Source organism: Uloborus diversus, chromosome 8 (genome assembly GCF_026930045.1).
Source record: "Uloborus diversus isolate 005 chromosome 8, Udiv.v.3.1, whole genome shotgun sequence".
Taxonomy (NCBI): Eukaryota; Metazoa; Arthropoda; class Arachnida; order Araneae; family Uloboridae; genus Uloborus; species Uloborus diversus.
Genome location: NC_072738.1, coordinates 2,568,098 through 2,589,808, shown reverse-complemented (window position 1 = coordinate 2,589,808; position 21,711 = coordinate 2,568,098). Strand labels below are relative to the sequence as shown.

Below are 21,711 nucleotides of genomic sequence, written 5' to 3'. Positions count from 1 at the left end.
CACTGACTTGGCGAGTACTTTCGGCTGGTTACATAGCGAAGTGACTTACTCTTGGTAAAGACAGGATTCTGCAAACTACCTTCTCCAGGCTCGTTATTGGCCCCTTGAAATGTCTTAGATATGAACTGTGTCGTCTCCCTTGACTCTATCTGCACTAAAGCGTAATTCAGACATCGTCCGCACATCACGTTCGCCACGTTAAGCAGACAGACACACGTTTTCCAAAAAGGGAGAAGCATTCACATATTGCGAACGCGAGTGAAGCACATGTCCGTACTCTCACCCAATTGAGAGAGCGCGCTCATCTCGTGGAGACCAATGAAATGCGACTGCCTACTCTACGGATGTCTGATTTCAAGCTTCTCGTCACGTTGACGGGTCCCGTACTATACGACTTGCTGTCATGGCAACGCCGACAAAAAACATTTTAGGGAGAAAAAAGCGGCTCTCACGTGCCGTACGGACGACGTGTGAATGTTGCTTAAATGTAAAACTGAGCAGGAATCGCCTGTTCGTATTCTAGCCGTTCTTGACTTGGATAAGGAGGGCATTTTTAAGTATCTTATTTTTGTCATTGACTTTCTGAAGACATTTTACCTCGTGGACCTGGTCTAGCTAGGGGCTAAGTAATAATAACATCATATGGAGTTATAATAACATCAGCAACACACAGCTAAGCTGTCTAAAATGAATCTTACCAGGAAGCGACAGGACCACTGATTCCGGAGATCTCTTGAGCAGCCGGCAGCCATACGCGAAGGCAGTCTCGACCAGGGCTATCTCGTCGGGGCTCTCGGCCTCGTAGATGGGGCGGAGCTCCAGAGGGGAGGGGCTTGGAGATTTGAAGTAGCCCAGGTGGGTGGGGAGGTGGAGGGTTCGGGGCCTCTTAGTCGGCGTGGAGGCCCCGGAGCTGGCAGGAGTGGAGGCCTCGCTGAGGAGGAGGCGGGACGCTCCAAAAGTTCGGGGCGTATCCCACGGATCTCCCGCCCCTCGAAGGTGGAGAGGTGTGAGAGTGTTTAGGAACAGACCGCTGGAGTTCATCTAAAGATCACAGAAGCATAATATTATTCATTACGCAAGATTTTTTTTTTATAAGTGTAAGCAGGATAAATAGAAAAAAATTAATTTGAATTTTGTCATCTTGAATTCAAATTATGTTTTTCGCAATCACGAGTGTGTGTTTGTATGTGTGTGTGTGGGGGGGTGTATGTGTATGTGTGTAGGCATGTGTGTTTGTGTCTGTGTGCAGTCATGAGTGTGTGGGTAGTTGTGTGTATGTGTAGGTGTCTGTATGCATGCGTGTGTGTATGTGTTTGTGTGTAGGGGTATGTGTGTATGGTGGTGTTTGTGTATGTGTTTGTGTGTGCGTGTGTGTGTAGGACATGGACGCAACCTGGAGACGGTTTTCGCTAGAGGAGCAGCATCGTGAGGCCGGCCGACGCGACGGGTGGTGCTGGCAGAGGGTGGCGCCGCGCCGGTGGGAAAAATGATAGCACGCCAAAAACAGTCAAATGAAAGCAATAAGCAATCGTGATTGCTCAAAAAAATGCAGGAGATACTAATTTATGGTTTTAAGTATAGCCCTGAATCATGGAATAAGCATCGACATGCTCGCCATCTTGGTGCTAAACTATGCTTTCTTCCTGTCTTCTATAGTGAAGCAGCGTGTTTGGCTTCTTCGTTGTACACTCCTGTCTGTGAAAATTGCAACACCATGAAGGAAGCATCATAGTTGAATGAAACTTAATACACAGTTGAGTGGTAATAGTACAAATAAATGATTACATTTTCAAACCAAACAAACAATAAAAATAGATAGAATTTAGTATTTTGTGTTGCCACCACGCGCCGCAATAAGAGCTGCTACACGACTCGGCATGGAGTGAAACAATGTTTGAATATCTGCCTGCGGAAGAGTATTCCGTAATGTTTGTATGCCCAACCAAAGTTCGTCTGTCGAAGCAACAGGACGAGGATCACGAGCGAGACGCCGCCCAACGAAATCCCACACATGTTCAATCGGTGACATATCCGGGGAATATGCAAGCCAAGGAAGAAGCTGTACCTGCTGCAAATCAAGGTAGGGTTTGACAGTCCTGGCGACATGTGGACGGGCATTATCCTGCTGGAATACAGCCCCTGGCAATCCTTGCAGGAAAGGAATAGCTTGGGGCTGTAAAACTTCGTTTATGTATCGGGTACTATTCAAATTGCCCACAATTCGTAGCAATTTTGATCATCCATGATATGCTACGGCACCCCAGACCATAACTCCGGGTGTTCGTCCACTGTGGCGTTCGATAATGCACTCCGGAATGTGCCGTTCACCGGCATAGCGCCCGACACGAATTCGACCATCATGGTGCCACAAATTGAAGAGGGATTCGTCAGAAAAGACAAACTGCTGCCAATCAGCACGCCAGCTCCTATGCACATTGACCCATTGTAGCCGCAGACGGCGATGGTTTTGCGTGAGAGGAATCCTGTATAAAGGAATCTTTGCGCGCAGCACACATTGCAGCAGACGTCTTTGAATTGATGAAGCACTAAATGAAACACCTGTAGCTGTTGACCACTGTGCTGCAAATTGTCTAGAAGAAGCTGCGCGGTCCGTCAGCGCCATACACACCATGTGTTTGTCATCACGAGCTGACGCCACATTTCGGGGTCCATTCCCGGATTTCCGAGCTGTCCAACCCTCGTCCGTCCGCTGCTTTCAAACACGCATGATTGTGCTGCTGTTACGCTGCACACGAGCGGCTACTGCACGATAAGACAATCCAGCTTCACGAAGGCCGACAATTCTGCCCAGTTCAAACTCCGAAATTTGCTCTAATTTCGCTTTCTTTCGTCGAAGAGGCATAGAAAAGATTCAGTTAACGTATACTCTAGCATATAAGCACCGATAATCATACACGCTTCGCTACAGCAGTCTATTTATATTCGGTTCGATCTGCCGTTCAGAGGGTGCTGCTCAGCATACGCATGCACTACCGGTCTGCAATTCTAATCATTTGCACATCATACCCTGCTTTACATTTCCTGCAATTTTCAGCTCACTCGCGTAAGTCCTTCGTGGTGTTGCAATTTTCACAAACAGGAGTGTAGTTTCTAATTTATTCCATGTTACTCCGCAGTCAAGAAGTACCGCTACCAGGAAGCAAAACGCACTTCTTCATTATAGCAGACATAAGAAGAAAGCTGCCTTTAGCCCCATGATGGCGGACGTGCCGCTACTTTTGCTAGAACATAAGACTGTAGTTTAAAATAAAGACCCAGTAACAAATAAATCATACTTATGCAATCAAAAGGCAATTCAAATAAATACAAACTGACAAAGTGGCAGGTAGAACGGGGATAGAAGAACTATTATAAAAGAGCTTAAAATTTGTTAATGCCAATTTATGAGGAGTAAAAAATAATTAATAAAAGGTATAATGAGAAATTAAGAAGCTTAATCGATTTACAAGGACTGTAAATCAATCGACTAAAACTTGTTTTCTTCAGGTAGTGAAGAGGAAATTCTAGTTTAAACAAAATGACGGAACATGAAACATTGGTGTACCCGTAGTAATTAAATCATGAGAACAGCGATTAATTGAGCATCAAATTGTCGATAAGGTGACGAAAAACGCTCCCTGCGTCCCTTCTTTTAAGAATTACATCTTTTTTCAATCAGAAAACCACACTAAAACCCAATTAACAAAAAGTAGTCGTAGGAAATAAAAAGTCAATCATACATGTTTTCAATAAAATAAAAACTCATACGAAAAATAAATTTGCTTGTCCAGGTTGAGGTCTATAACGCCTTACTAGAAGTTCGGGAATGGGTGGGTGAAAATTCCACTTTTGCTATAGGCTAAAAAAAATCACTCAATTTTAGATGAAGAAAGAAAGAAAAAGGGCTCAAGAAAGTGGCTGAATTTTAGATGATTTTTTACAAACACAAAACTATGATTTTTTTCGTAGCATTTTGCAAGTACACTGAACTCTCAATTACCCGTGTGCGGATTATCCTGCCTGAAGATTATCCGTGCAGCCAAAAATTTAACTTTAAAATTAATTAAAGCAAAAAAGTATGCCAAGTTTTACTGCATGTTTCACATTACTTTATTACTTTTTGTATTAGCAGAGTATCGTAATTAAACCCAAAGTATTTTGTATATACCATCGTGTACTTTACTTATAGCTTCCAAGAACACACTTTTCTGCGTGATTGGTCATTTTCGGATTGTCCTGTTTACGGATTATCTGTGTAGCCAAAAAATTAACTTTAAAATTAATTAAAGCTAAAAAGTATGCCAATATTTTTGCATATTTCATACAAATTTATTACTTTTTGTATTAGTAGAGTATCGTAATTAAACCCAAAGTATTTTGTTTATACCATCGTGTACTTTACTTATAGCTTCCAAGTACACACTTTTCTGCATGATTGATCATTTTCGGATTGTCCTGTTTACGGATTACACAGGGCAACAGTCATTTTGGTGCACGGATATTTGGAGCTGATTTAGTACGAATTTGGCACACTGAGTTCAAATATCACATCAGTTTTTGCACAGGAGCTCAAATTTCCAAGGTGTTGAGCTTGAAATATATGTGACATAGGTTTAAGTTACACCCATAAATCAAATAAAAAACGAAGCATGGAATCTTTATTCCTACTGTATGATACAAATAAATCAGAGCTACCAGACTAATAAGGCTGTTGGTCAAGGATCCCTGATTTTTAAGGGCCCCCGAAAAGACTAAAATTGTAATGGTCGATTATTTAAGAAAATGAAAGAAAATTAGGGTATTCTCCTTTATTTGTTTACAATTTTTTAGGTGTACAAGTGTAGGATGCACTGCCTATCAACAACAAGTACATTGAATGAGTGGTTCAACACCTCAACACCCCTGAAACCACCACCCCTGATTCTCCATTAATGTTTACGTTTTTTTTAGGTTTGACTGTGGAGGTCCCTCCATAAATGTTTGTTTAGGGTTACACTCTATATTAATCGAGCCCTGAAAATATCATATACAGATATCCAACTCATCACACATCACACGAAGCGAATATATGCAAAGCAAGAACTTACAAGTTGACCTGAATTCGTTAAAACATTGTTACTAATCTTGCCAGATATTTACTTCATGTAGTGAATTTGCCTGAGCGTAACTGAACTGCAGACTGACAATAGGGCAAATATGCTGGAAGCAAACATTGTTTTAGAAGCCTATACTAGCTTCAGAAAGGCACAAAACGGTGTTAAAACTGCCTATTTTGGATAAAACAGCCGTACTTATCTAAAAAAGTAGAGCTGCTAGAGAAAAACTAATTTCATATTTCGATTCAGAGCCCCAAACATATCTAAAATCAGTTTTCATACTCTGGGCATCAAAGAAAAAACATTTTTTTGTTCCCCTGTGTTATGTGTGTAGCCAAAAAATTAACTTCAAAATTAATTAAAGCAAAAAAGTATACCAATATTTTTGCATATTTCATACTAATTTATTACTTTTTGTATTAGTAGAGTATCGTAATTAAATCCAAAGTATTTTGTATATACCATCGTGTACTTTACTTATAGCTTCCAAGTACACACTTTTCTTCGTGATTGGTCATTTTCGGATTGTCCTGTTTACGGATTATCCGTGTAGTCAAAAATTTAACTTTAAAATTAATTAAAGCTAAAAAGTATGCCAATATTTTTGCATATTTCATACAAATTTATTACTTTTTGTATTAGTAGAGTATCGTAATTAAACCCAAAGTATTTTGTATATACCATCGTGTATTTTACTTATAGCTTCCAAATACACACTTTTCTGCGTGATTGGTCATTTTCGGATTATCCGTTTTTTTTCGATTATCCGTGTACACCCTTGCATTAATTAGCACGGATAATCGGGAGTAGGGTTGTAGACCGGGGCACGTTTACGCAGTCCCCTTTTTTAAAAATGAATTATAACTGAAGAGCCAACCGTCATAATAGATTGATGCTACTTCCTAGCAAATATTCTCACAAGTTTTTAAGCATTAGTCGAGCTTTGGTCCAGCATGCAGAAAGAATTATCTATTTTCTACCAAGTTAAGTAAAATTTTGTGTTGAAAGTTTTGAAGTTTATTGTGAATAAATAATACTTAGTTCAAAAAAAAAAAAAAAAAAAAAAACAAATCTATAAAAACTAGCAGAATTTTATTCTTTTTTGAGAACTGTATTTATATGAACTGAAATGTTATTAAAATTTTTTGCACGTTAAAAATAAATCCTAACTTGGCGACGGGGCAAATTTACACGTTGAAGTCGGAGCACCTTTGCGATCGTTCTTACTGTATCTTACCTAAACGTTCGCCTGACACTTTTTTCGCTTCAAACTGTCTCAAACATTTTTAGTATTTTCGGCTATTTAGTTTTGAAAATTACCATTTAATTTTTAATTAAGTTACACATTTGTATCTTACAGCTTACAATCATATAGTGCTGTTTTCATACCCCTTCAGCTTCAACTTTATACAATATTCAGTGTGTACTGCCGTGTGCAGGCAAACGGCAGTATCTGCAGAAATGAGTTTTTGAGATATTTGAAGAAGCGCGTTTTGGATTCCACACTAACAATAGGGAAATGTTGGAATTAAACGTCTTTTTCGCGCCTTTTTTTCAGCGGAAACCAAATAAGCGAGCTTGTACAATGAAGCTCACGTACAATAGATGACAAAAATGCAAAAAATTGAAAAATGAAAATTTTGCAGTTACTGCCCTTTACCTGCACACGGCAGTGTAATAAATTTGCTTTACTTTAGCGATGGTAAGACATCATGTTCATAACACTTGCAGAACCACGTTAGGTGTCTAAATAAATATGCGTAAACGTGCTCCGTGTCCGGGGCAAGTTTACGCAACCGACTTGGACTGAAAAATAATTACTTTAACGGTTAGATTATAAGCTGAGCAATACACCAATTTTCACTCCATTAACTGTTATTAAAATCGCAATGTCTAAAATTTCCTAAGTTATAACATGAAAATTAGAAAATTCCTTGAAAAAAATCCGCGTAAACGTGTCCCGGTCTACCCTACAGTGTATTTTCAAGACCACTGAAAGTTGAAACAGGAATTTAAGATCATCGTTAGCCCACCTGATCCTTGTGCGGGTGTTTGGCAACGACCACCGTGTTGCAGACGGCGAGCAGCAGGAAGAAGTCTTGTATCCTCTGCGAATGGCTATTCAGATGGGTGATTTCCATGGATTTGGAGTCGACCCGGAGCTGGATCTCCATCTTGGACAGTTCCTCTTGAAGACTGGGGTTGAGGACGAGGACACCCTGAAATGCACTAGAATCTATTAGATACTTACCGAGTTATCATCCTTAAGTACTTCCATAATACGAAATGTGGCAAAAATATTTGTTGCAAAAGATTTTGTACGCGCAAAATTTGGCAAAAATAATTACAATTGTGAAGTCACTTGGAGAGATAAAATTTGGTAAAACTGGTCACAAAGTAACTCGAATACAAGAAATTTGAGCGAAACAAGTCACAAAATAACTTGAAAGTATAAAATTTAGCAAAAACAATAATCGCACACAAAAAATTAACATACAGAAAACTTAATAAAAACAATAAGTTAGGTGAAAACAATAACTGGCACGAAATAACTCGGGGACAGAAAATGCTGCAAAAAATTGACCACAAAGTGATTTGAATACACAAAATTTGACAAAAACAACCATCACAAAGTAATATATCTAATGCTCATGAAGTAACTAGAATGCATAAAAATCGTCAAAACCAGAATGTCTAAAATTGAGCAAAAGCAAGAATAAATAGTTTAAGGAATATACAAGTCAGGCAAAATAAATTGTACACACAAAACGGAAAAAATAGTTCATATCCATGATATGCTCATTGAAAAAGGTAAAAACCCGTTTGTATTCGAAGTGATAGACTGAATTTCTGAAATTTACAAAATATGTTAGCAAGTACGCTAACATTAGCGTCCAAAGAGTATCGAATGAGCTGGAGACAAATGAATAAATGATGAACAAAAAATACTTGAAAAAAAAAAAAATTAAAATTCCACCATTACAATATTATTTTCGCGAACCCTGTCTATACCTCACACGAACCCCCAAAGGTTCGCGAACCACCAGTTGGGAACCGATGGATTATACTAACAGATATTTTTTTATATTTGTAGTCATAGGTTAACAAATTTTAAATTTATAACATAATGTACTTACTTTGCTTTTAGAATCACTGTTCTCTTTAGGCGTATCATATAACTGGTCTCCTAAAATCAAAAATCTTAATTTATTACTGAAGAAACTTACCATTCATAAACAGGGAAACACTTTACCAATTTATTATAAACAATACTGTATGAAAAATAATTGCTAGGATAAACCACGCTATCTATCGTAGGAAAATGCACTGTCCCCCACTTACCGGAGCCCTTCCGCACCTCGGCGGCAAGTGGCGTCCTCTCGTGGTCGTAGTCCACGCCCCCGACGGAGCATCTCCGGAATATCATGTTGTTCTCCGTGAGGGTTCCCGTCTTGTCGGAAAAGATGTACTCCACCTGCCCCAGCTCTTCCGTGATGTTGAGCGCTCGACACTCCAGTCGCCGATCGGAAGTAGCATCGTACAGGTGAGCGTCCTCGTGGATGAAGTACACCTGGCCCAACTTGATGATTTCGACCGTCACGTAAAGGGAGAGCGGGATCATCACCTGATGAGGAGGTTCAAACGTCAACAATGAACAAGAATTAAAAAAAAAGAAAATTTAAATTTTTTGACATCTTGAATTCAAATTATTTTTTTTCGCAATCACGAGCGTGTGTGTGTATGTAGGCGCGCGTTTGTGTGTGCGTGTGTGTAAGTATGTATGAATACGCGCAAGTGTGTGTAGGCGTTCGAGTGTGTCGCCTGTTTCGTTGTGTGTATGTAAGCATGTGTGTGCATGTACGCGCGTATGTGTAGGCGTGTGAGTGTTTATGTACGCGTGTGTGCAGGATATGGATGCAACCTGGAGATGATGCTCGTTAGAGGAGCGGTATCAGGAGGTCGACGGTGGTGCTGCAGAGGAAGGCCGGAGGGGGGGGGAGACAATAAAAAGCACGGAAGCCATTCCACAGTCAAATGAAAACAATAAGCAATTCGTGATTGCTCAAAAAAAAGTGAAAAGTCAGTTTAGAACATTTATTTTTAACCATAAAGGAAGGTGCATGGCAGATATAACCATATACAGAGTGCATTGATATATTGCGGACGCACGTTAAGTACATGACACTAAACACCCAATAGAGACAATCTCGTGGAGACCAATGGAATGCGACTTACAACCGGACGGACGTCAAATATCTAGCTTCTCCTCACGTTGACATTATGGTTTGCTTCGAAGTTCTAACTAAGTTTCTAAGTTTCTTTTTTTTAACTTTCTAACGAAAGTTAAAAAAAAAAAAAGTTTAAGAAAATGATAGCATAAACAAAATTTTAACTCGGACTAATCGAAACACTAATTAACAACGCCTTTAAGTTGGCAGCGCTTCGGTATAACTCTTACTGCAAAGAAACGTGTTTTACAGACTCATCACAGACATTCCGTCGATTGGGGGAAAACTTGGTGCCAGCTAAGTCGGTGTATTATTGTGTTTAGTTAGTTTGATATATATTATGGCTCATTTGTCGTTGATGTCGATCGTTAATGAGTAAAATTAATTGAAATTATTTCTGAAAAAATCAAAATGTTCACAATGAAGAATCATAGGTTTTGAAACATTGTTTTGTATTCTTCTAAACATCACTTTTTTTTTGGAATTTCTATGCTATATTAATCTGGGTTTTTAAAAGTATAACTTTGCCTGAATTTCAATTTATATTTTGAGGTTCTTTTGTCCACTTGAAATACCATACAAGGAGAACACCCATACATTGCAATATTTTAAAAATAATGCAATAACGCATGAAGCAATAATAGAAAATAACCTTTCTACGCCGATGTAGTAAGAAATGAGACACAATTATTGTTCATTAAAAATTAAAATAGTTTTAAAAAATTGTAAAAACAGTGAATGATTTTATTTGAATTACTTTTTTTATGATAAATTCCTATAACTTAAACATGGGTTCCCAACCTGTGGGTGGCGAACCCAAAGGAAGTCACGAAGCATTTCTTATGGGGTCACTACATTATATCCCTACATTAAAAAATACATCATAATGTTGTTTGAAAAGTAAAATACATAGGGGGGGAAACATCATTTTAGAGTAGAATCAATACTTGAGCGCAGAGGCGAAACCACAAGAGAGGGTAGGAGCTTAAAGCACCCCCTCCCCCTCCCCCACCCTACTAGAGTGCCCACCCTGCCTGATCCTACAACGTCCTCTAAGATTATCTTACAAATGTGCTTAGGGACTTTCACCCCTACAAATTTCCGCGAAAGAGTTCCGAATTCACCTCCCTCTGACATCATCTAAAATCGTCTAAAATTTCGTTTTTGGAACTTAAATTTCGAATAATTTTTGTGAGAGATTCTCTAAACCCTAACCCATATCCTGAAAAATGCCTTGAAATTGTGTGTTTAGGACTTAATTTTGGAAATATTCCGCGAAGAGCCCCGAACTTCATTAAAAAAAAAGTCAAGAAATGGTTTTTTAGTATTTTAATTTCGAAAACAATTTTCAGAGGAGTATCTACTGTCCACTTCACATAATTAAATATCGTATAAAATGTTGTTTTAGGACTTAAATTTCAAAATCATAGCGGGTGAGTGTCTCCGAACGCTTCGCCTTGTCATAAAAGATAATCTACTGTTCTGTTTTTGGGACTTAAAATTTTCCAAAAGTTCCTTGGGGGTACTCCAATTCCTCTCTGCTCCCGCATCATTAAAATTTCGTTTTTGGAATTTCACTTTCGAAAAAAATCCTGGGGAGAAAATTCAAAACCAAATAATTTCCTCCTCGTTTACAAAAATGGTATAAATGCGTTTTTAGGACCTCAAATTAGAAAATTATCCGGGGAAATGTTGTCCGAGCACCTACTCTTCCCTAAACTTCAGCAAAAATGGTCTACAACTGAGCTTTTTTAGGACATTTCATTTTCATTTCCTAAAAATTAAAGAGCATCCCCGATCCCCCTCCTGTCCCTCCCCTCCGGTTAAAAATCGTATAAAACTTCATTTTAAGGACTTCAATTCCGAAAACATTCTAAGGCAGAGTCTCTAAGCTTGAACCATTAATAAAAGCTCTTTTCCTCCTAACATTATCAGTGATCATGTAAATTTCAAGTTTATAGCTATAATTTCGAACATTTTCAGGGGGAGGTCTTGCACGAATGTTAAATATACGACTGTAGGTTCATATATTGTTTATTCTCTTTCTCTGCTTAACGTAATTCTCTTAATTTGATTACGCGTATGCTAGTAATGAAACCCTCTCCCCCCTCCAATTAAATATTCGAACTCTCTCTCTCTCGCTATATATAAATTTGAAAAAAAAGAAAGAAAAAAAAAACTGAATGGCTGATAGAAGTCATCCTTCAAATTTTTTGACCTCACGATGGATTTCTTAAAAGAAAATGCGTTCATTCACTTCAATGAAAGTTGGAGACACTAGGGACTATACAAGATTTTTATAACCTCAGCTCCTCCGAAAATCAAATCCTGCATTTGCCACTGCAAGAACGCAAGAATTTTGAAAGTGTCAAAATATATGATTAACATTACAGTTACCTTTTTTTTTTTTGAGCAATCACGATTGCTTATTGCTTTCATAAGACTGTTTTGATGTCCTATGATTTTATTTTCCCCCCGCATCCCTCTGCAGCACCACCGTCGATCGGCTCCTCACGATGCTGCTCCTCTAGCGAAAACCGTCTCCAGTTTCATTCATATCCTACACACAACGTACACAACTACACACACACACACATAAACCTACACACAAACACATACACACACACGCATACATACAGACACCTACGCATACACACACACAAACACACAACTACCCACACATTCATGCCTGCACACAGACACAAACACATGTGACTATACACACATACCCATACCCCGCCCCTACGCACACAGACACAAGCCTACACACACATACACATGCCCCTACATACAAACACACATACTCCCCCCACACACAAACACACACGCCTACAGACACATACACACTCGTGATTGCGAAAAACATTATTTGAATTCAAATTGACAAAATTCAAAATAATTTTTCTTTTTTATTTTTACAATCATTGTGTGTTACCCCCATTAAGCATAAATAAAATATCTGAAGCACCTTGACTTAATATTTAAAATAAGCGTAATTTCTGCGCATACGCGCCAAAGATCTATGATACGCGCACACACATATGTGGGGAACAGTTATATGGAGTCTGAGGTTGTTTAGTTAGTGAAAAAAGAGTCGCGACATGAAGAAAATTGGGAACGACTGATTTAAATAATCATTATTCATACTAACCACATCTTTACAACAGGACTTGAGGACCACTCACCACATACAGTTGAGTAATACAGCCAATTACAAAGAAGACAATTGATCACGGGTGCTATCTACCAATCGTAAAAATATTTTGATTGCTCATCTTGATTGCTATATCACGATCGCTCAATGAAAAAAACGAAATAATGAGACTTTTTTGTTGACAGAGCATAAAAGTTGGCCCTAAAGCTTTTACTTTATATATATATATATATATATATATATATATATATATATATATATATATATATATATATATATATATATATATATATATATATATAATCTTTACTAATAATAAAGCTAAGTCTCTCTGTCCGGAGGATGCCTGGATATCTGTGACGCGCATAGCGCCTAGACCGGTCGGCCGATTTTCATGAAATTTGGCACAAAGTTAGTTTGTAGCATGGGGGTGTGCACCTTGAAGCGATTTTTCAAAAATTCGATGTGGTTCTTTTTCTATTCCAATTTTAAGAAGAAAACTATCATAAGATGCACGAGTAAATTACGAAATTATCATAACGTGGAACCGTAACATGGGCACAAGCCAATTGGCGAGAAAATTCAACATACATTATTTGTAAATATACAGGCGAACCAAAAGACCTTTTAATTTTTCTATTACGGGCAAAGCCCTGCGGGTACCACTAGTATATACAGTGAAACCTGTGTAAGTTGACCACGCGTGGTGCAGTACTTTGGTGGTCAACTTAGACAGGTGGTCAACTTATAAAGGGCGGTAATGATTTTCTTTTTTTTTTTTTTTTTTTGTCATTTCTAGCACCATGTATTGATTTTTTGAGTAATTCACCCTTATTCTTTCTGCACAACTCACTTTCATTGTTTAACATTATTGAAAGTGAAACAATAATTAAAAATACTATTCAAATAATTTTGTTATTTTTTTCCTTGTTTTAAACTATATTAGACACTGTAGTTTTAGAAATTCCATATGTGCCGGCTAATTTTCTCTGGCTTTCTCCATTTTCAATTAATTTTAATATAATATTTCATACTTTTTATTAATCTTAAGTTCAACTAACTTTCTTTTTCAAGCCTTTTTTGTACAACTTATAGCACAAAGAGCAATAAACGCGACTCTCCCAGTTCATAAAGGCAAAATTAAAATGTCCTATCTCTTAATCCCTTGCACCAAAAACATTTAACTTTACTTATTAGCAGGCCCAGATCTGTGTACCCGCAGAGCGAGGGGCCCGGATCCTTGAAGGGGCTAACGGCCATAGAAATTGAAGAAAAAATAGAAAAAAACTAGCACTAAGACTTATTCACTTTACAAATAGACACTGCTGGCCACAAGGGAGGGTGTATATATTTTGTTGCAAGGGGGCCCAAAATGTATAGATCTGGGCCTGCTCTTTTTAGCACAATTTCTGTGTTGCCGCAACATATTGCAACTGTAAGAAAAGACTTTGGACTTTTCTACTGACACCTATTTTCATTGAACAGAGTACAAAAAGCTATCTCAAATAGAACAACAAATGAAAAACAAGTTTGGAGAATAAAGAGCAACATAAGCTTTATGCTGCTGTTTAGTTAGTAAAATAGTAGTCTGTTATCAAAGCATTAAAAACATTTTTGGAAAGCTATCAAAAAAAAAAAAAAAAAAAAAAAAAACAGAACTAATATTAATAATAATAATAATAATAATAATAAATAAATAAACAAATAAATAATTAATAAAATAAAATAATTTGCCGAAGAAAGTTTTAAAAAATAAACCAAGTGGTCCAACTTACAAAGGGTTTTTTACAATACTCCAAACCAAATTTGGCGTACATTAGTGGTCAAGATTGACAGGTGGTCAAGATAGAGAGGTGGTCAAGTTACAGAGGTTTTCCTTTATTATATGAGATAGGACCAGGGAGGTTAAAGGGGAGGAGATAAATCTTTACTATGTAGAAGTGGCAACGTTCGTTCACTTTTTCCAGAGGGCGCTGTATGTGCACCGCTCCCGACAATCGCAGCAGATCAATGTAAACGATGCTAAGTTTCTCATTTTTTTAGAAGCAGCTATTAAAGCAAAAAAAGAAAAAACTACTGGAAATTGGTTGTAATAAGGGGCCAATATAGTGGACGATGTACGGCTTTCGTCCACAGGAAGTTAGCGCAGTATTTGATGGAAAAATTTATTTTATTTTTCATCACCAACTTGCCGAATTCGTCTGCTATTAATATTGCGCTGTGCGATGTTTTATTTTTTACGTGTTCGAATGTTTCTATTCCTGTAAATAATTGACGAAATGAGAATGTAGTAGAATTAATTACGTAAATACTTTTTTTAATTAGTTGTAAATTTCGTGACATGTTTCGAGAACTAATTAAAGCGAAATAATTTTTTGCTTTCACGACCTTTAACAGATAAAATAAATGTTAATGTTCTATTATTTAACTTCAAGCTGATATTGATTATAATAATTTACTCACTGCTTAAACAGAATTTTTATCATCATTTTTTTATTATTGCATTTTTTTCGACAACCAAATGGGAAAAAAAATCGAGAAACCTTATTCATTCAAAAAATTATACCTTGGAACGCTTTTTTGAGATAGTTTGTGGGATTTACTGTTGAAATTAATCATGTTTTTGAAAATTACAATTTACTCTTTTTGTACATGTATTTTTTAAATGAAAAAGGTTTCCCGATTTTTTTTCGATTTGGTTGTAGAAAAAAAATGCAATAATAATAAAAAATAATGATAACAATTGTGTCTAAGCAGTGAGTAAATACATGAATAAAATGATTATAATCAATATCAGCTTGAAGTTAAGTAAATAGAACATTAACATTTATTTTTATCTGTTAAAGGTCGTGAAAGCAAAAAATTATTTCGCTTTAATTAGTTCTCGAAAAATGTCGCGAAATTTACAACTAATTAAAAAAAGTATTTACGTAAATAATTCTACTACATTCTCATTTCGTCAATTATTTACAGGAAGAGAAAAATTCCAACTCGTGATAACTAAAACATCGCACAGCGCAATATTAATAGCAGACGAATTCGGCAAGTTGGTGATGAAAAATTAAATAAAATTTTTTCATCAAAATACTGCGCTAACTTCCTGTAGACGAAAGTCGTACATCGTCCTCTATATTGTCCCCTTATTACAACCAATTTCCAGTAGTTTTTTTTCTTTCTTCGCTTTAATAGCTGCCTCTAAAAAAAAAGAGAAACTTAGCATCATTTACATTGATCTGCTGCGATTGACGGGAGCGGTTCGCCGACAGCGCCCTCTAAAAAAGTGAACAATCGTTGCCACTTTTACACTAGCAATCCCGTAGGACATTTCTCTCCTTCTTCCTACTCCGTGGATAGGACTAATTCCGTTCCTGACAAAAGTGGTCAACATAGACAGGTGGTCAACTTACAAGGGTGGTCAACTTTACAGGTTTTACTGTATATAAAACCGCAAGTTACAGACTCATCTAGTTTTCTTTTTTTAAACATCGTTGTGAAAAACATTACACGCAAGCATGGCCATGGAATTCGGAATTCACTCCCCCCCCCCCGTTTTTGTTGGCGCCGATGCCGTCCGATTGAGCCCGGTGAAGAAGAATCTCACCTGCAGAACAATGACGAAAGTCCAGAAGATGTAGAAGGCGTCTTTGTACACCTCGTTCTCCTCGTTGTGGAAGACGCCCGAAAGAAAGGGCACCACGGTGCGGTCGTCGAACGAACTAAGCCACACGCCGTTGCCTGGAACGAAAGGTAAGGAGTTACACTGACAGTCATTCGGTGTAACACTGGTTTATACTTTCCCCCATTTTTTAACTGCTCCAATTATTTTTTAAAAAGCGTAATTGTGTCTATTGGTGCAGAAGTAAAACTTCTGAGTTATTGCTCAGTTGCCAAAGTTAAGAATGAAAAGTTCATTTGAAATGAATGGGGTCGTTTCCAAAATTTTAAAAGTATTTTCTTCTGAAAGAGCATGCTTAAAAACATAGGATCTGACCATTTTTTTAAGTAATTTGCTTAAGTTTAATACTTAAACAAAAATACTTAAATCGGAGCGCTTTTATTGTTTACTTCTTCTGCCGATGACACCACAAATGATGAAAATTCCAGTGTTGCCATTCACAGTGCAAAATATTTTATTCGCATCTTTACTCACGTGTATTGGCAACGATAGGGTTGATAGCAAGCGTAGAGCGCAATTGTAATTCGCTTCTTGATTATCATAACGTGGAAACGTGGTAGAAAGACGCGGCAAAGTGCATCATTTGTGACGTCATCAAAACCACGCCTTGTTTGAAAAAATCGGACATTTTAAAAAATTAATTAAAAGAAAACTGTTATGAAAATGAAAGTATTTTCTGGATCCATGTTTTTTTTTTTGCTCATTCTATCCATTTCAATGACTAAAAGTAGTACTTTTGACTGAAGGAAGCCGCTCCATTATCATTCTGGTTAAAAGTCATGCCGCCATTTTGAACCGAGTGAGGAATGTGATGTAAAATAAATCACAGAATAACAAGAGCTTTGAACGAAGGGAAAAAAAACTGTATAAAAGTTTAAAAAATTAAGTGCTTATTTTACAGCATCATAAGATTTGATATCATTTATTTACTCGCTGCATCAACCAGCTTTTCAAGGTGTACCACGACCTCGAGAAAACAAAGTTGAAGCGCGTTCAACAATCAGGCTTGAAAAAAATATATATATAGGTAAAATTTCCCGACAGATTGCGGGAAAATAATTAAAAAGGAAAAGATTTTAATCTCGCGACTATAGGAAAAGCCTCAAAACAAAAGCAAGAATTTTATTTGTTCATACTCGAGGTAAAAATAGAAACAGATCGTTCTTCTCAATGATTTTATTCACGCTAAGCAAAACTGGGCTCGCAGCAGTCGATACATTTTCGATTTAATATTGATGCTCCTTTACTTAAAAATGTTTCTATCTTTTCACCCGATGATTTTACAGCTTCGGTGGTTTTGAAATCCGAAGGAATTTAATCTTCTTCAGAGGCATTTTTTGTGGAATTTTGAATGAAACTAAAACAAAAAAAAAATTATTTACTTTGTCGAATTTCGTTTGCTCTTTAGCATAAAGGTCATTTCCCGGAAACCAAGTCTGCACAATTCTTTTCGCTAGTTCTGCATTTTTAACTTCGTCACTATGTGTTTCGCCTTTCGCAATATGGTGAACAATTTAATTAAATATCAGTTGAGAGAGCGAGAAGAAAAGGATTTAAAAGGGAAAGTTTTGAGTTAAACGCGTTTAAAGTTCCGGTCCTAGGTAGGCTTTCATTGGAAAGTTTTTCAAAATCATCCTGTACAACCTACCAGGGCTACTTAATTGAGGCAGAAAGAAGCAACGGGATATGCGCCAAAATTACAAATTTCGAGATAATCAGCACCAATGTTAGATAGACCTCTCGTCTGTCTTGCTCTCCTCTGTCTTGGGGCAAGAGTTAATAGTAGAAACCCTGGTAGGTGCTGTTAGACAGCATAATTTTAAAAAAAATTTCAATAAAAACGTAGGATGTTATCTTTAAACGCGTTTTACTCAAAACTTGAAAATGACTACTGTCTGACCATCGATTACATGGAAAGGCTAATATCCGGTTTATAGGCGGAAATGGACGTATCTATTAGTTTATAGGGATGTTAGTTGGTTTGTTTCATATGTGCACTTTTGCCTCTCTATTATTTAGTCTTAGTTTTGTAAGAATGAAAATTTACTCATAGCAACATTTTTTTAATCTAAAGTATATTCGTTCTATATTCTCACGGCAAAAATTGATTTATATTTATTCATAGCAAAGTTTTGAGCTTACCATTTTGATTTTACGTTCCTGAACGAAATGAAAATATTTTCTTTTCTTTCCGTTGTTTCCATGGTAACTATTTTTGTTTCCCCTTATTTTATTTTAGAGAATGCAATAAATGAATAATGCACTAGAGCGACATTATAAAACGCGTGCATCAAAATCCGATCGTTATTTTCCCTTCTCCCCTGCTAGATTCATTCAGATGGAATCGTCTTTACTTGGCACATTGCCAAATTACATACAATCCGTGGTCAAGCAGTACTCACATCCCTTTGCTTCTCACTGCCTCAATTGTCCTGAGACAAATTATGTCACTCAAATTTAATCTAATGCAATTTATTTGTAAAGGCATCATCTGACAGGAGACAGGCTCACCTACGGCTCCCAAGAGACACAAGAGAATGAGCATGACGATGCAGTAAACGACGTCTCTGTTCATCAGTTTCTCCAACTTGCTTCGCTTGTAGCGAGGGCCGCCGTTGTTGAGCATGGCTTTGGTTTCATGACCTGCAACAATGACAATGAAACTAACGATGGTGGAGGTGAAAATGATAAGAAGAACAACTGCAGCACTAGTCATAACAGAAGTTTAATAACAATTGTAATAATAATAATAATAACATTAATAAGAAAAACAGGAATAATAATCACAATAATAATAATAACATTAGTAATAAGAAAAACAGGAATAATAATAACAGTAATAATAATAACATTAGTAATAAGAAAAACAGGAATAATAATATTAACAACAATAAGAATAGGAGCAATAACATGTCCTCTGAACTGGCAATATCTACTTGGTCAATACTGGTACCGTTGGATGCAGGGCATACAGGGAAAGCCCTCCCGCATTGCTCAAAAAAAAAATCGATAGGCAGTTCTTTTTTCATTCCAATTCAAAGCACAATTTTCACATAAATTCCAGAGCTGATTTTTTCACAAAGATGTCACTTGTTCAAATTTTTAAGTTGTATAAAAAACGAGTTATAAGCTTTTTACTTCCGTATTCAAAAGCTTTCATCAACCCAATTTAGTAGTAAAGGTATCATCTCAACTTCCTGTAGATAGCTAGAATGGCGAATATCATCTCTGCTTCTCGTCTGACTGTTCAATGCTTTTTTCTCAACTCCAACCTTAAAGTAACGTTTTTTTTTTTTTTTTTTTTCACTTCATAAATATCCAGGCTTTTAACATGTTTGAGTTTAAAACGTATAATAACCTAGTCTTATTTGTAAGTACAATAATTATTACGTAAATATGTGTCAAGGAAGTGGTAACGTTTAGTCGCTGCAACAATAATCATTGTAGTAGTTGTAGTAATCGTAGTAGTAATTAAATTAATAATAATAGCATTAATAACAATAACAGTGTTAATAGAACTAATGATAACAGTGAAAAATATAATAATTGCAAAAACTGCAGCAATAACCAGAGTATAATCCTCATATATGTAATAGCGAATACACTGATCGAGTAATGCTCTGACGTCAGCAACAATGAAACTTGCGCCATAGCATGATAATTTGATAATATTTTTTGGTAAAGATTGACATGCAGGGAAATGCTTTATTGTGACAAGGCTGAACTCGATCCGGCAACTTAACAGTTTTATTGGTAAGACTGTGTCATCTCAGGAGAATGAAGAAACGAAAACCATCAACGCTATCTACTGGAGTTTAGGGTTAATCCACTGGTGTTAGAGTTAAAATTTCAACTATGAAAATATCACCAAACAGGCAATTGCTTCGTTCAAATGTAGAAGCAACTTTCACCCGTCATACCTTGACGGGCGATTTTCTAGTACTAATAATAATTACTAAAACTGCATCAATGTCCACACTTGTGTTAAAACATTAATAAAAAGAACTGCATCAATAACCATAATAACAGTAATAACGGTAGTACAATGAGGAAACGAAAATTTTCACGTTAAGACACTCTAAGAGTAAAAATTTAGTTCTTGAGTAACGCATTTCTAGCTCAGGAGGGAAGTATATACAGAAGAGTAAATGCAGGATAAAAAAGACTCGTTTAAAACTTGGTTAAACAGAGAATAGTGTCTAGTCTTTCTTGCTCTGCAGTTGTATGAAGTAAAAAAAAATCGTGACTTTTCGTTGTAGAGAAGAATATTGCCGATGTTGCTAAGCAGCGAAGTAGAGGTGTACGAAATTTAAAAGAAAAAATCGTTTAAAACAGTGGTGGAGAATAATAGTGCCTATTTTGCTTAAAAGCGCTGTGTACTATGCAGTGCAAAGTAAAAAAAAAAAAAAAGTAGTACTAGTGTTAATTGTGAAGATTAGTATTTTTCTTGGTTTGGAGAAGAGTAATCATACCAAGTGTAATGTAATAAAATTCGTTACAGACTTCAAAAGTACCTTTTTTGCTTAGACTGCAAAATACAGTAGAATACTTTGTACGATCCAAGCGTTCGGGGACAAGTTTTATAAACCCTTACCCTGAATAGTTTACATCACTTAAGTGCGTCCACCTTCAAAATAGTCACCTTGAGCGACTATTCAATCCTGTCACCGTTCGTATAAGTTTTGGAAGCACTCCTGGAAACCACTTTTCACAACCTACTGTAAGGACTCCTGCGGTGCAGCTTTGACTTCATTTGACAAAAGAGAGCAGTGTCCCAGCAAATGTTTTTTAACTGCTAAGAATAAGTAGAAGCCACACGGGGTGCTAAGTTCGACGAAACGTGGTGTTATATTTTTAACATTTAATCGACGGGTGCATCCTCAACATGGAAGTCGCCTTCTTCACCACGATGAAGTTAAAGCTGCATCACTGGAGGCCTTAGAGGAGGTTGCGAAAAATGGCTTCCAGGAGTGCTTCCAAAAGTTATACGAACGTTGACAGAATTGAATAGTCGCTCAAGGTGGTGGTGGTTGAAGGTGGGCGCACTTAGGTGATGTGAACTATTCAGGGCAAGGTTTTATACAACTTGTCCCCGAACGTTTGGATTGTACTACGTAATGCCAAGTCAAAATATTAGTGCCTTTCTCCGTAGGAACGCAGTGTAGCAGAGTGGTGTGAAGTAAAAAGAAAAACTCACTGATGATTTTGCTACTGAGAAGAATAGCGTTTCTCTCCAGTGTCTGCTTTTCTAGTGTAGTCCAGCAGAGTTATGCAAAGTAAAAATTGAAAAAAAAAAAAAAAAAGAAAAGAAAATTTAATTTAAATTTTGACATCTTGAATTCAAATTATGTTTTTCGCAATCACGAGTGTGTGTATGTAGGCGTGTGTGTTTGTGTGGGGGGGGGTATGTGTATGTGTGTGTAGGCATATGTGTTTGCGTCTGTGTGCAGGCATGAATGTGTGGGTAGTTGTGTGTATGTGTGTGTATGTTTTTGTGTGTGTATGTGTGGTGTCTGTATGTATGCGTGTGTGTATGTATTCGGGTGTGTATGTGTT

General features: G+C 36.9%; 1 protein-coding gene across 1 annotated transcript in view; it reads right to left on the bottom strand.

Annotated features, from left to right (window-relative positions):
• LOC129227868 (phospholipid-transporting ATPase VA-like) overlaps positions 1-21,711 on the bottom strand; it is a 195,687-nt gene that overhangs the window by 57,030 nt on the left and 116,946 nt on the right. The window contains exons 5-10 of the mRNA XM_054862487.1: positions 18,667-18,798; positions 16,081-16,214; positions 8,439-8,721; positions 8,234-8,283; positions 7,130-7,315; positions 699-1,041 (exon numbers count right to left, since the gene is read on the bottom strand). Coding sequence (XP_054718462.1) covers positions 699-1,041; positions 7,130-7,315; positions 8,234-8,283; positions 8,439-8,721; positions 16,081-16,214; positions 18,667-18,798 — 1,128 coding nt within the window. The remainder of the gene's footprint in view (positions 1-698; positions 1,042-7,129; positions 7,316-8,233; positions 8,284-8,438; positions 8,722-16,080; positions 16,215-18,666; positions 18,799-21,711) is intronic.